General features: G+C 35.9%; 1 protein-coding gene across 1 annotated transcript; it reads left to right on the plus strand.

Annotated features, from left to right (window-relative positions):
• Nucleotides 1–3,613: 3,613 nt before the first annotated feature.
• Nucleotides 3,614–5,856, plus strand: LOC135713099 (uncharacterized). The gene is made up of 6 exons (XM_065236206.1): nt 3,614–3,950; nt 4,136–4,296; nt 4,974–5,073; nt 5,135–5,479; nt 5,543–5,657; nt 5,726–5,856. Exons 1-6 carry the CDS (start codon nt 3,774–3,776, stop codon nt 5,854–5,856), a joined length of 1,029 nt encoding a protein of 342 aa, XP_065092278.1. The 5' UTR covers nt 3,614–3,773.
• Nucleotides 5,857–12,239: the final 6,383 nt, after the last annotated feature.

The following is a 12,239-nucleotide window of genomic DNA, read 5'->3' on the forward strand; positions in this document are numbered from 1 at the left end:
TAGGTTCCGATTCAACACATTGTAGTTTCATTTTTATACCTATGATCTTGACTTTTTTACCTAGGGGATGAGTACTTAAGGGGGTTAGATTTTGATAAGTTCTTTAGTGGGAATGACACTGATGAAGACTGCACATTGTAGTCGAAATACGTATCTGTCATGGATACCAAAATTAATTAAGTGGAATTAAATGGAAGATAAACCCTTTTGCTGTTTTATTTAGCATTCCGCTAACAACCCAATTTCATTACTTCATTATGATGGCTACCAAGCCTTTGGGAATTTTCCTTATTAGAGATTTGTATAGATTTTTCTCCTTTAGCTTACTTAAATCTTTGGTTTTTATTAGTTAGGTAGGTTCCGATTCAACACATTGTAGTTTCATTTTTATACCTATGATCTTGACTTTTTTACCTAGGGGATGAGTACTTAAGGGGGTTAGATTTTGATAAGTTCTTTAGTGGGAATGACACTGATGAAGACTGCACATTGTAGTCGAAATACGTATCTGTCATGGATACCAAAATTAATTAAGTGGAATTAAATGGAAGATAAACCCTTTTGCTGTTTTATTTAGCATTCCGCTAACAACCCAATTTCATTACTTCACATTGATTGTGTTTGTTTTTTATGGTTTTCATGGTTTGTAGACAGAGGGCGCCATATGTTTTTATATTTTTCCTTGAAAGTTTAGGCATGTTTACACAACATATCAAAAAATTAGCGATGTATCTTTTTTCGTTGTTGAGTTATGATTTTTTAAAGTTATCACTTTGTGGGGTTCCAATCAAAAACCCTAGACGGAGATGAAAAACTACCCAAAATTAAGTACATTTCCCTCAATTCCGGGGTTCAGCCCAATAACCCAAATTTGAGTAAATCGCATATAGTAGTTTCCATTTAACACCAGCAAAAAAACTACCTACTCTTAAGTATATTCTACCCAAAATTAAGTTTAATTCACGTAAGTTTGAGAATATGCAATTTACTCAAAAGTAACTTATTGGGCCGAACTATATCGTTGGGTCGAATCTCTCGTTTCTTTTTTGATAACAATAATGAGTGCAAGTGAGAGGCTGAAGTCAATATTAAGTAAAAAGAACTCAAATTTTGGGTAGTATTTTTTCTCCGTGTATGCGACTAGACTACCATGCGTCTCCATTGACACATAGTTAACATAGTAACTATGACCTAATGACCCTAATGACAAAATAAAAAATACGGGTCTAATCATTTGCGATAAAGAACAAAACTACCCATTTTTACGAAATTCTGAGAACCACTTTATCGTTTGTCATGGAATTGCTGTATATATATATATATATATATATATATCAATCGATTCTTAATCAGGTCCGGATAATTCTCCCAAAATTTGAACTCAGTTGATTGCGAACTCATACTTCACTGGGCCTTAAAGTTTCTATGGGAGTTACTATGGGAAAACAAAACTTTTTGTTCACCTCGTCCTAACATTGCGACGTAATGATTTACTGGTTAGGGAACGTCCATTAATTACGTCACGCTCTGAGGAGGGAGGGGTTTTTTTGGTGCGTGACGTAATTAATTACCCTTCCCTTAGCCATCTGTACTTATAGGAAATTTTCGCAGCTACAACTTTGCCGAAGACCACTTTTTGATTAAAGGTCAGGATAATTTGTTAGGTATTAATTTATTGCAAAAACGATGTTCTCGTTATATGCTCCCTCAACTGCTCAGCAGGCAACATTGGTGTGCTCAGCGTGAAGAATGGGGCAAAACAATCCAGGCTACTATGTCACACTGCAAGATGCAGTGTTGCACTGAATGCTGCCGAGTGATCATATCAGAAAGTTAACAGCTTCGAAATCAATTAATAAGGCTGATGCAAATATTGTTTTTTATTTATGTCACCCCCCCCCCTTCAAAAATTCCAAAATACTGAAGGGGCAAAAAAATCATTTGCCCAATTTGAATTTGAAATTCCCACTGCACTTCTTCTTTTTATCTCATCTTCTTACACAAAATATTATTTTTATTATAAATTTATTTTATTCATTTACCACTTAATTTTTATTTCGTCCCTTGTTATTTATTTTTTGCGAGGGGGGCGACACATCTAAATCTCAATCATAGATGCTCGAAAAATCTCACGTCAGCGAATAAATCTACGAAAAATCTTCTTGCCATTTTAAGCATCTAAATCCATCTACTCGCATCGACTTCCATCTTTTTGCAGGAAATCTTCAAAATCTTCATCAATCTTCTTGAAATCTACTCATCGTACGTGCAGCTAAGCACAGCAAAACAAAATCGTTTCTGCATCGAAGATAGAGTCGCCCCTTCGATTTTTTGGCGACACCCCCTTCGATTTGAGTGACGTCGGACATAAAATGAAATTAATATTTGCATCAGCCTAACTAATTAACCTGAAATTCAATTAAAAAATGGTTTTAAGCAAAGTTGTAGCTGAGAAAATTTTCATACCGGTAAATCATTATGTCGCAAGAATCATTATCATTATGACGAGGTGAAGAAAAAGTTTTGTTTTCCTATAGTAAATACCATATAAACTTTAGAGGGCTAGTGCAGTATGAGTTCGCAACCAAATGAAATTTTGGGAGAATATCTGGACCTGACTTAGAGCAAATCGGATCGGAGCAAAATCGATATTTTAAGCCACTCTTATATTTATATATATATATATACTCGATGGTCCTTTCAATATCGAGTTAGGGAGAGTTGACTGTAAACATAATACTTTAATGGTGGTAAGCTCCAACTGGAATTATCCTCGGATTTAATCCCAATCAAGAATATCCGGCTGCTTTGATGTCGACATCAGAGTTAGTCAATTCAACTCTAAGCTAACATTTTACAGGCCTTTCAAACAGGGATGGGATTAAAAGTAAGTTGGAGCTTACCGCCATAAATAATACACACTTCTTAAATAACCCTGGTTTAAGGACAAGGTTCATGGAAGCCTATAATTCTATTTGTTTCACCGTTTTGTAGTATCTCGAGTACACAACAGTCTACACGAATAGAAATCTCCTTATAACTTTTGGCAAATTTCTATTGCTCATAAAATGTATAAGTCTACTAATAAGCAGCCGCCTTGCAAAAAGTTAATGAAGATCATGTGTCAAATGAAATGTATAAGCGGTCACACATACCTTTTATGCATTCTTATAGGACCTATGTGGTTTGTCTTATGGAATGTATAAGGCTGATGTTTTGGCAAAAATGTATAAGTGAAACACATGGATACAATAATTGATTTTGTTTCATACATACATTAATGTATAAAGTTGAAAATCATGCTCAGAGTTGGCTCAATAGAAACTAGTAATCTGAGTCATTTTTTTAATTAACACAGCCGATGGATGATTGATTAGATTTGTGCCAAGTGGCTTTGATGAACTTTGTCCATAGATTCTTTTTTCTTCAAGATGCTCTGGGATGAACTGGATTAACAAATAATTAATAAGTAGTTTACGCATAGTTCATAATGTTACTTATTTTTAACGATAATATTTTTATCATTTTTATTACAATGCCTATCCGTTTTTTGCAACATGCTTTTTCGATATTTTTTTTATTCCAATACCACTGATCGCTAAAGAATGTTGTAGTAAATAAACCCACAAATCGATTTTTAAAAATGGAGAGAGAAAAAATATCACTTGTTGCCAAGAACGGGAAGGCAGAGTATTCATGTTTATAAACTTCCGTAATTTGCTCATGGATGTAACCTCTTCTTTATAGCTCACGGAATTACCTATGACGCTCTTATGCTTATGAATGACAATGATTTGATAGATATGGATATAACACAGAAAGGCCTTCGAGTCATAATTATGAACTTCGTGAAAAACAATCGACAACAATCGGCGCATACGACGGACACATCTACGGATCTCGTAAATAGTGATCGAGAGCCTCCATTACTTGTGCCATCCTATTTCTCGGTAAGTGTTCAAACTTTTTTCCAGGTTGTGTCTAAAGTGATTTCCTGAAGAGTTCACAAATGGCCTTCATAATGGCTGATTTACTGAAGTGGCTGAAGTGGTAACGAAAGCAAGGATCTCACAACGAGTCACCTTAAAAATACAATTCCATAAATTTAACATTGAATAACAAAGAAACTTATCAGATTTCAGAAATCAAAACAACGTTGGAAAATACGTCGAAATTTCGTAATATTTTGTATGGTCAACTAAACAATGACCAAGTTCCGGGACATAACGATTTATTAGAAATGGTCAGAATAATTTGCAACCATTTTTTTGAAGATCGTGTTCTGAATCACCAGAAGTAAGTATGCTTTAATATAAAAGTATTAACATAACACATCGTTTAGGTACACATACACAATGCTATAAAAATGCTAGAGTTCATTTAGGTTCAAACAGCTGTCATTGTTTTTTTTTCTCACAGCAGCAGTTTTTTCGTGTAAATTAAAAATTTGGGCAACGAAATTGTGTTCAGTGTGTTTTGATAGGCCAGTGGAATGCAATAAGCACATTTTATGGACGAGATTTTGGTTTGAACGAAAAAACTGGTTTTGAAGTTAAAAAAATCAATAATGGCTGTTTGAACCTTAAAAATAGCTTACCTATTTACGAGATTTAACACAATTACAATGTGCTTTGTAAATAACCTGTTGAAATTAAATCCTCGAATAGTTAAATTGAATTCATTGATTTAATTAAACCATTTCCACGAAAATCTTTTTGATCTTTTTGTGATGCAATTTTTTTGCTGCTATTACATTCATGTCTGTTTTAACACTGTTTTTTACGTGGATTTCAGAATCTAGGCGGTTTTGTTTACATCTCAGTATCTATCTCAGATAAATCTACATAAATATTCAAGAAAAAATGCGATATGTGTTAATTTCAAATTTGGAGGAGCTTAAATATCTACAATAATTTATATTATTGTTTGTTTTAATGTTAATTCATTGAAGCATTCCTTTATCTCCTTTTTAGCTACCCAACTCGAGGCGAAAAACAATTGCTCGCTAGGAATATTTGTGAAGCATTTCCGCAATTAAAAAAGACAAAAACAAATGTCAATGGTCCTGACGAGGTATGCAGTATCGAGCACAATTAGTTTAATTTTTCTAAGGTTTTGTTTTATTTATTTTTAGTCATTTTTCTTCTGGTCAAATGGCGGTGCATGTAAAGGGCCGCACACTGGCCTGATTGAACAGAGGACCAACAATATGCGCAAAAAGGTCCCTAAAGAAAATCGGAAATTTATGAGAAAAACTTCATGTTCCTTGAATTCAGATGAAGAAGATCGTCACGCTGAAGCTGCTAAGTTTTCCGCTGAAAAATGTGCCACCTTAACGCCAACGCCGGAAAACTGCCACATTATTTCTTATATGATGTATGAAGCCACCCCGCTCCATAAGTCGATGCTAAGCAGAAATCGTAGCGTTTCCGACATCATTCGTCAATTTCCGCATCTTCGATCTTACCATGGCTTGTTGGTATTTACTACAAACTTTGAATTGAAAAAGTAAACTGTAGCATAGATATTCTATTCTTTTTAGATACAACAAGCGTACAATAGGTTCACAGGAAACCGGACATCAGCACCAGATCTAAAGGGATTTTTATCAAAATCGTTGTTGTTACGACGTGACATTTTCAATTTCATCGATGATGGTATGTTTAAATGTATTTTTTAATTCCTAAGAATATACATTTACAAAAGATTTTTTTCTTTGCTCTAGAGTACATTCGGGCGTGTTTGATAATCATGAGGCAGTTGCCCGTTCGTGGCTGTAAACGTGGTAGAGAAATGGAATGTATGTCAGTCGATGAAGTATCAGCAGCTCCATTTATACGATGGGTTAAGGTATAGTATTTCACCGTTTTTTCATCAATTTTCTCTTCCTCGAATGCACTACACGGTTAGAAAAAAGTACCCAAAATTAAGTTCTTTTCACTCATCTCGGCACTATAGTGCAGGAACCCAAAAGTAGGTAAAGCGGGTCAAAGTAATTTTCATTTACTTGTGTGCAGTTCGTATGGAATTTTCCACTGGCTTTTTAACCAAAAGTAAGTTAGTTGTACCCAACAGTAGGTAAATATGATTATACTCAACGTTGGGTTCCCACACTTTACTACCCCTGTTGGGTGGTTTTGCCCCTCCGTTTTTGACAACATTAGAAGGAGAAAAGGAGGCAAACTAGTCAAAAGTAGGTAAAAGTGAACTGGCCGTTGGATACTTTTTTCTTACCGTGTAGATAAAAATTTCGTTTGATGTCGAGTTTAGCAATACACTAAATTTGGTATTTACCCTTTTTTCTCCGCGGTAGTCATTATTTGCTTAGATTTCTTCAGAAATGCGTTTTAAACGTAACTTCGTTTGGTTCTTCCTGTTTTTTTTTCGGGATTTTCGTGGTTTTGAAATATACACTTTTTTCCACATTTACGCGGTTTTTTTTACGTGGCACGTATCCCTCGGGTAAAAACCGAGTTGAGTATCCTAATCTATTATTGTCAGGAGGGTAAATATGAGGTCTACCCCTCTGACAATTATTAGTTCACCGCCAAAAATTAGCTCTCAAGGATTTAGTATATCCATATTATAATATAGGTCACAAAACTGATCAAAAATTTAAGCTTGGCAATGATCAACCACACTTTTTACGAAAATTATTAAAATTCAGCTATGTATATTAAGGGATCTTTTCAACGGTCGTGTTTGTATCGCATAGGTATTGGACACTTGAGGAATCTACAAGGAATCACCTTCAAAATGTCTACGATTCTAATCCTTAAAATGCTATTGTATATTTTCAGATTGAAGACCAATACAGTCACTTGCATGGTGGCCAATACCCTGCGCACCTGGCGTGTATCGCCGATGTCTTCAAGAAGGGTTCCTACTACGTGGTTCATGGAACAGAGCACGTCGACTGCGGGGATGACTCGGTGCAAGCCATTGATGTTTTTTATAAATCCTTTAAGGTCTTTAATTTACCTGTTCCGACCCTGCTGAGATCACTTCATGACTCATTCAGTATTATTCATTATAAGACACTCACACAGAGCAGAAGTGTTCAAGTGAACTTGTTAGTGCAGGCATTCAAGCAAGTAGAGCAGGCTCAGTAATCGCTTATTTTTGTAGGTCTTGTGTTTTTTTTGAATCGTTTGAAAACGATAATAAGTGTTTTTATTGTTATGCACATGCATTTGAGAATAAAAAAAAATACATAGCATTGTAAACTTACGGTAAACTTGTTTAATGAGGGTCTAGGATAAGAGAGGATCGAATTCGAAACAAACTGCCTCGGCAAGCTGCGTCTAGGTGGTTCATAGTAACCCTTTAAATGAAAACAAAATTAAGATGAGCACTGCTCGATTACCTTCGTTTGGCTCAAAATCAATTCTCCTCTCCTCTCCTCTTTATCCTAGACGCTCACTAAACTGTCCAATTTATTTTAAACGTTCATTCAAAAAAAGAAATTTTTCCAACTCAATTCAACGGGGTTTCCTCCAGGGTTTTCTCGCTTTTTTTCTTTTTTCCGCTGGGTAGAAAGTTACCCATTTTGAAAGTTCGGTTCTACGAACTCATTTTTTGAGTTCGAGGCCAGTTACCCAAAAATGAGGAGCGCTAACGAACTTCGATTTTGGGTAACTTTCTACCCATAAATGGGTAACCGGGCCTTAGCGTGTAGCATACTAGCATGCACTCACCGAACGAACTGTCAAAAATCAACCAATGACGTTACAGAACGTACTTTGTTTACAAAACTACCGGCACGGCACTCACGGTAGTTTGAAGTCTTATAAAAACAAAATCATTTGTGTGAAGTCACTTGCTTATTGAATTTCAACTCATTTTGAATAAACTGTTGTCTAACAAAAATGATGAAACTAGTGCTAATCCTATTGCTACCTGGCATAGTGTTATGTGGGCCGGAAGAAAACGAAGGAGTGAAATACGCCAGCAAATGTGAAGCGTGCAAAATTCTAGCCACCGAGTTACAGGCCCGTCTATCAGAAACTGGCAAATCACACGAAGTAATTGAACTGGGGTAAGCGTTAATTCGCTCTTATTTGTTAAAGCAGATAAGGGACACGTAATTCACATTGCAGTTCCCATGAATTTTGTTCGACGGTATTCTCAGTATTATGCTAATTTATGAAGTGATTTGTCATTAAAGAACATTTTCTTCTGACCATATAATTCTTCTATCTAGGTAGTGAATGGATCCGAGGGACACGTAATACAAAGAACCGGTTGAAGTTAAAATGCAATCAAAAGTACTTAAAGTAATTACTGCGTTTTGTAGTACTGACGGTAATTAGAATTATCTATCCGTAATAAATGTAATTAAAAGTATTTAAAATGTAATTAATGTACTTAAATTACGAAATTTCAACTGTAATTAATGGAGTTAACATGTAGTTATTGCTCTAAATTGTGTAATTAATGTTATTAAAGCAGTAGTTAATGAAATTAATTTAATTACAGCCGTTGCCTGCGTTGGAGTTAAAGGTTATTGCGTGCCCCTAGAATGGATCATTACCTAATGGATACTCCTTACCTTCTAAGGAATACTGTGTTTAAACATATTCATATTAGATTGATGGTAGCGCTTCCTTAATCACCTTATGCTTGGCCATTTTAACTCCCATTTAGGCCAGGCTTCAAATTTATTTTTTTTTATTTTTTTTTTGTAATTGGTATCGGTAGGATAAACAAAATGATAGTGTTTATAATCTGCTAGACTTTAGTTGTAATACCACTCCAATCGTTCAGTTCCAGGTCAAATGATACCCTGATGCTCCCTCCCAACTCAGTATTTATTTATATAAAGAAAATGTATGTAATGGATAAATGAAATATACCAGAACATTAAAATACAAATCTAGATAGAGCTGGAATTAGGGCCTAACAGCTTTTGTAAACAATGACTTCTATCGATGATTTCTAGAAATTCAAGGCTCGCTCACGCAAACCAACATCCTTATCGGGTAGGGAAAGACTTCCCCTTTCCGATGGTTGTATTCGTCTGCGTGGGCATGTCTTGAGTTCCTAGAAATCATCGATAGAAGTCAATGTTTACAAAAGCTGTTACGCCCTAATTCCAGCTCTATCTAGAAATAGTGAAAATACATTTATATGGATAAAAAAGCTGGTATTCTGCAATGAAAATAATAAATATTTACATACAATAAGAAGCAGCTCTATGTCTCCTCAGCTCCCAAAAGAGATTGCTGACGTTTATTGTACGCACACCACATCACGTATACGTATACGCAAAATGTTTTCTTCGGGAAAAAAAACTTCATAGCGGAAAATGTTCCCGATGAAAACAAATCACTGACACAAACATACTTTATCAATCTCCATATTAGATCGGTGTATAATGAGTCACGCCAAGAGTGAAGCCAAGTCTACCTATTGAACTGTCAAATCGGCTACCTATCGTGCAAAGTAAATAAACATTACGATGCTATGAAAGGTCTACGAAAGGTATTGCAATGAAATATAAAATAAAATTGAAGAAATCATCATAAACACGCAGCGAGCATTAAATGGTCATGGGATACGTTTGGTTTTGATCAGTAATGAGAATTTCTACTATTTTTTGATAAGATAATTTGACAAAATCACTGATAGTATGATTCACTACAGCCGTTATTTTTGGTTCTCGCTAGAAGTCATTTAAAGTTGATGTAGAAGTCCTCTGTTGCCAAGTGAAAAGAAAGGGAATCCTTCGGAAACCGTGATGCGAGTTCAACTGTTTTTCTCTTGGCGTGACTCATTATACACCGACTCTACTCCATATAATAAGGTGGCTATAACACTAAAATTTCAAGGTTATATTATGCAAATATGCCGGCTCTGGTGGTGTAGTGGTAAGCGTGATTGCTTTCTCACCCCAATGGCAATGGGTCGAGGTCGGTGGGATTTTTCTGAGGCATAAATATCTCTGGTCACGTCTTCCTTCGGAAGGGAAGTAAAGCCGTTGGTCCCGGCTCATGTGTTTTTTTTTATTTTATTTGTTTCCGTGACCACTAATGCTACCGACGCCAGGGAGGCAGCTCCCACACGTGGACTCTACCTATCGACTCATCAACTCATGAACCGGGGACCAACGGCTTTACTTCCCTTCCGAAGTGCTGACTGGGAATGAACCCAGGCCTATTGGAGTAAGAGGTTATCACGCTTACCACTACACCACCGGCGCCGCTATTATTATTTTTTTTATATTTTGTATTGAAAAACAATGATTGTAGGGGAAATGTTTGTAATGTTGGCATAAGTTACCCTAATTTGGGCCCATACATAAATTCAGCAATCGACTAAATTTTCAATGGCAAACAAAAATATCCATTAGTACCGTCCCAATAAAGCGTTCATCTAGATACAATTGCTAAATAGCAGATTTTTAGCGATGGGCCCAATCTTAGATCCATAGGCCAACATTAGAGCCATTTCCACTATTTGTTTTTTTTTTATGGTTTCATGGTTTGTAGATAGAGGCCGCAATATGTTTTTATATTCTTCCATGAAAATTTTGGCTTTTTACACATTATATCACAAAATCAGCGATGTGTAATATTTTGTTTTTAATTATCAAGTTTTGGGTTTTTGTTCAATACTCCTATGCGACTAGCGTACTATGTATTTACATCGATTTATATTGACTGTAACATGGTCACGAGCGAAAACCCAAAACTTGATAACTTGAAAAAAATAAAACTAACAAACGAAAAAAAAACACAGTGTTCCGCCAAGATTTCGAAAGTTATTTTCCATTCTTTAAAATCCCTGTGATTGACACGGTTGTCAAAATCTAACCACTTGCCTGTTAGAAATAAACACATAAATAGCAGTTGCAACGTGCTGTCAAATCATCCTACTAATCATTCTTGCATGAAATTGATTCCAAACGAAACAAACTATGTAGGTTTCTTATGGTTTGTTTACTTTTGGAACCAGTTATACGAGGTAGGCGACGATTACAACCACATCCCGCCTCTGAATAATCGATAACATTTCATCTGTTCCTTTTTAACCACTTGTTAAATTGAACCCGGTAATTGGGACACAGTACTAATAAACAAATACCATAAACAAACGTTAACCCAAATTGTCGAACTTTTCTGCAAATGGTTTGGATGATACCCCAAACACGTAGTTAAGCAACATATATGTATATACAAATTTTATTAGGGCTAGGCTGTTTCGATTGAGTTTTGTAAAATCCAAGCCATATACCGCCCCAAGGTTTCCTGCATAGATTCAACTTTATCCGAACTGAATCCAAACTTGCCAGAACGAATTAGACATTTTCCTAAGTGATCCCCAGATTTTTGTTAAATGCTTGGGCATTTTACAAGGACGCTATCTTGTTTAGGTCATCTAGCTTTCCTTTAAGTGTAGAAAGTTTTTCGAAGTGAACCGACATTTTTTTGAGCTTAAATTTTCCAAACGGAGTCCAATCTTTTCTAAAGTGGTTAAATACCTTCCTTAGGGAGTTCAAACTTTTCTGTTGTGTGATTGAATTATATTTAATGTTAGTCTGAGCGTTCCTGAAGTGATTCAACTAACTTTTTTTGACGTTGGAGAACGTCTTTCGGCAACATACGGGGGTACAAAATTGAAAACAGTCATTTTGGATGCGTTACGAAAAATTAAAAGATTTTGAACGATAATAACTCAACCGTCTATCGATAGATTTACAAGATAATGGCATCAATCGATTGGAAATATTTCTAGCAATTTGCTGAATGTTTTTTTTTTTTATATATTATTATAGTCACTTTAACACTCTTGGGTCATTCGTGACTTGTCCGGGGGTGAGATTTGAACTCGTGACTTTGGCGTGAGAGGTATGGATGTTAACCACTACGCCGGGGTCACCCCCATATTTGCTGAATGTTTCAAAACTATTGATTTCATTCTGTAAATTATTGAAAAATGGTTAAAAGTAAACCATTGTCTAAAGATGGTGAAAATCGATTGATTTTTTTATATTCTTATACTTTCTCCAACCGAGACATCAGATGCGAGTATCTGACACCTCTGATATTTTCTGTTCTACTATATAAGCGTCCAACAAGGTCGCCCGTTCCATCATTGTCTATCCGATCGTCGACCAGCAGCAGAGCAGCAGTACCAGAGCAGCGGAAGCAGAGCAACGGCAGCAGAGCAGCGGCAGCAGAGCCTGGGGGCGAAAGGGCAACTACGCCGAGTGCGTTGGTGCCAGTGCTCCGGTATAC

The sequence above is a fragment of the Ochlerotatus camptorhynchus genome, unplaced genomic scaffold, assembly GCF_037179485.1.
Source record: "Ochlerotatus camptorhynchus isolate MF236.1 unplaced genomic scaffold, CSIRO-AGI_Acam_v1.1 ptg000535l, whole genome shotgun sequence".
NCBI classification, from domain to species: Eukaryota; Metazoa; Arthropoda; class Insecta; order Diptera; family Culicidae; genus Ochlerotatus; species Ochlerotatus camptorhynchus.

Bases quoted from the DNA above. Each gene is read 5' to 3' on its own strand.
- LOC135713099 (XM_065236206.1), top strand. From the start codon at position 3,774: ATGCTTATGAATGACAATGATTTGATAGATATGGATATAACACAGAAA. The intron at 3,951-4,135 runs GTAAGTGTTCAA...GAAACTTATCAG, and splicing joins TTGTGCCATCCTATTTCTCG to ATTTCAGAAATCAAAACAAC. The intron at 4,297-4,973 runs GTAAGTATGCTT...TCTCCTTTTTAG, and splicing joins CGTGTTCTGAATCACCAGAA to CTACCCAACTCGAGGCGAAA.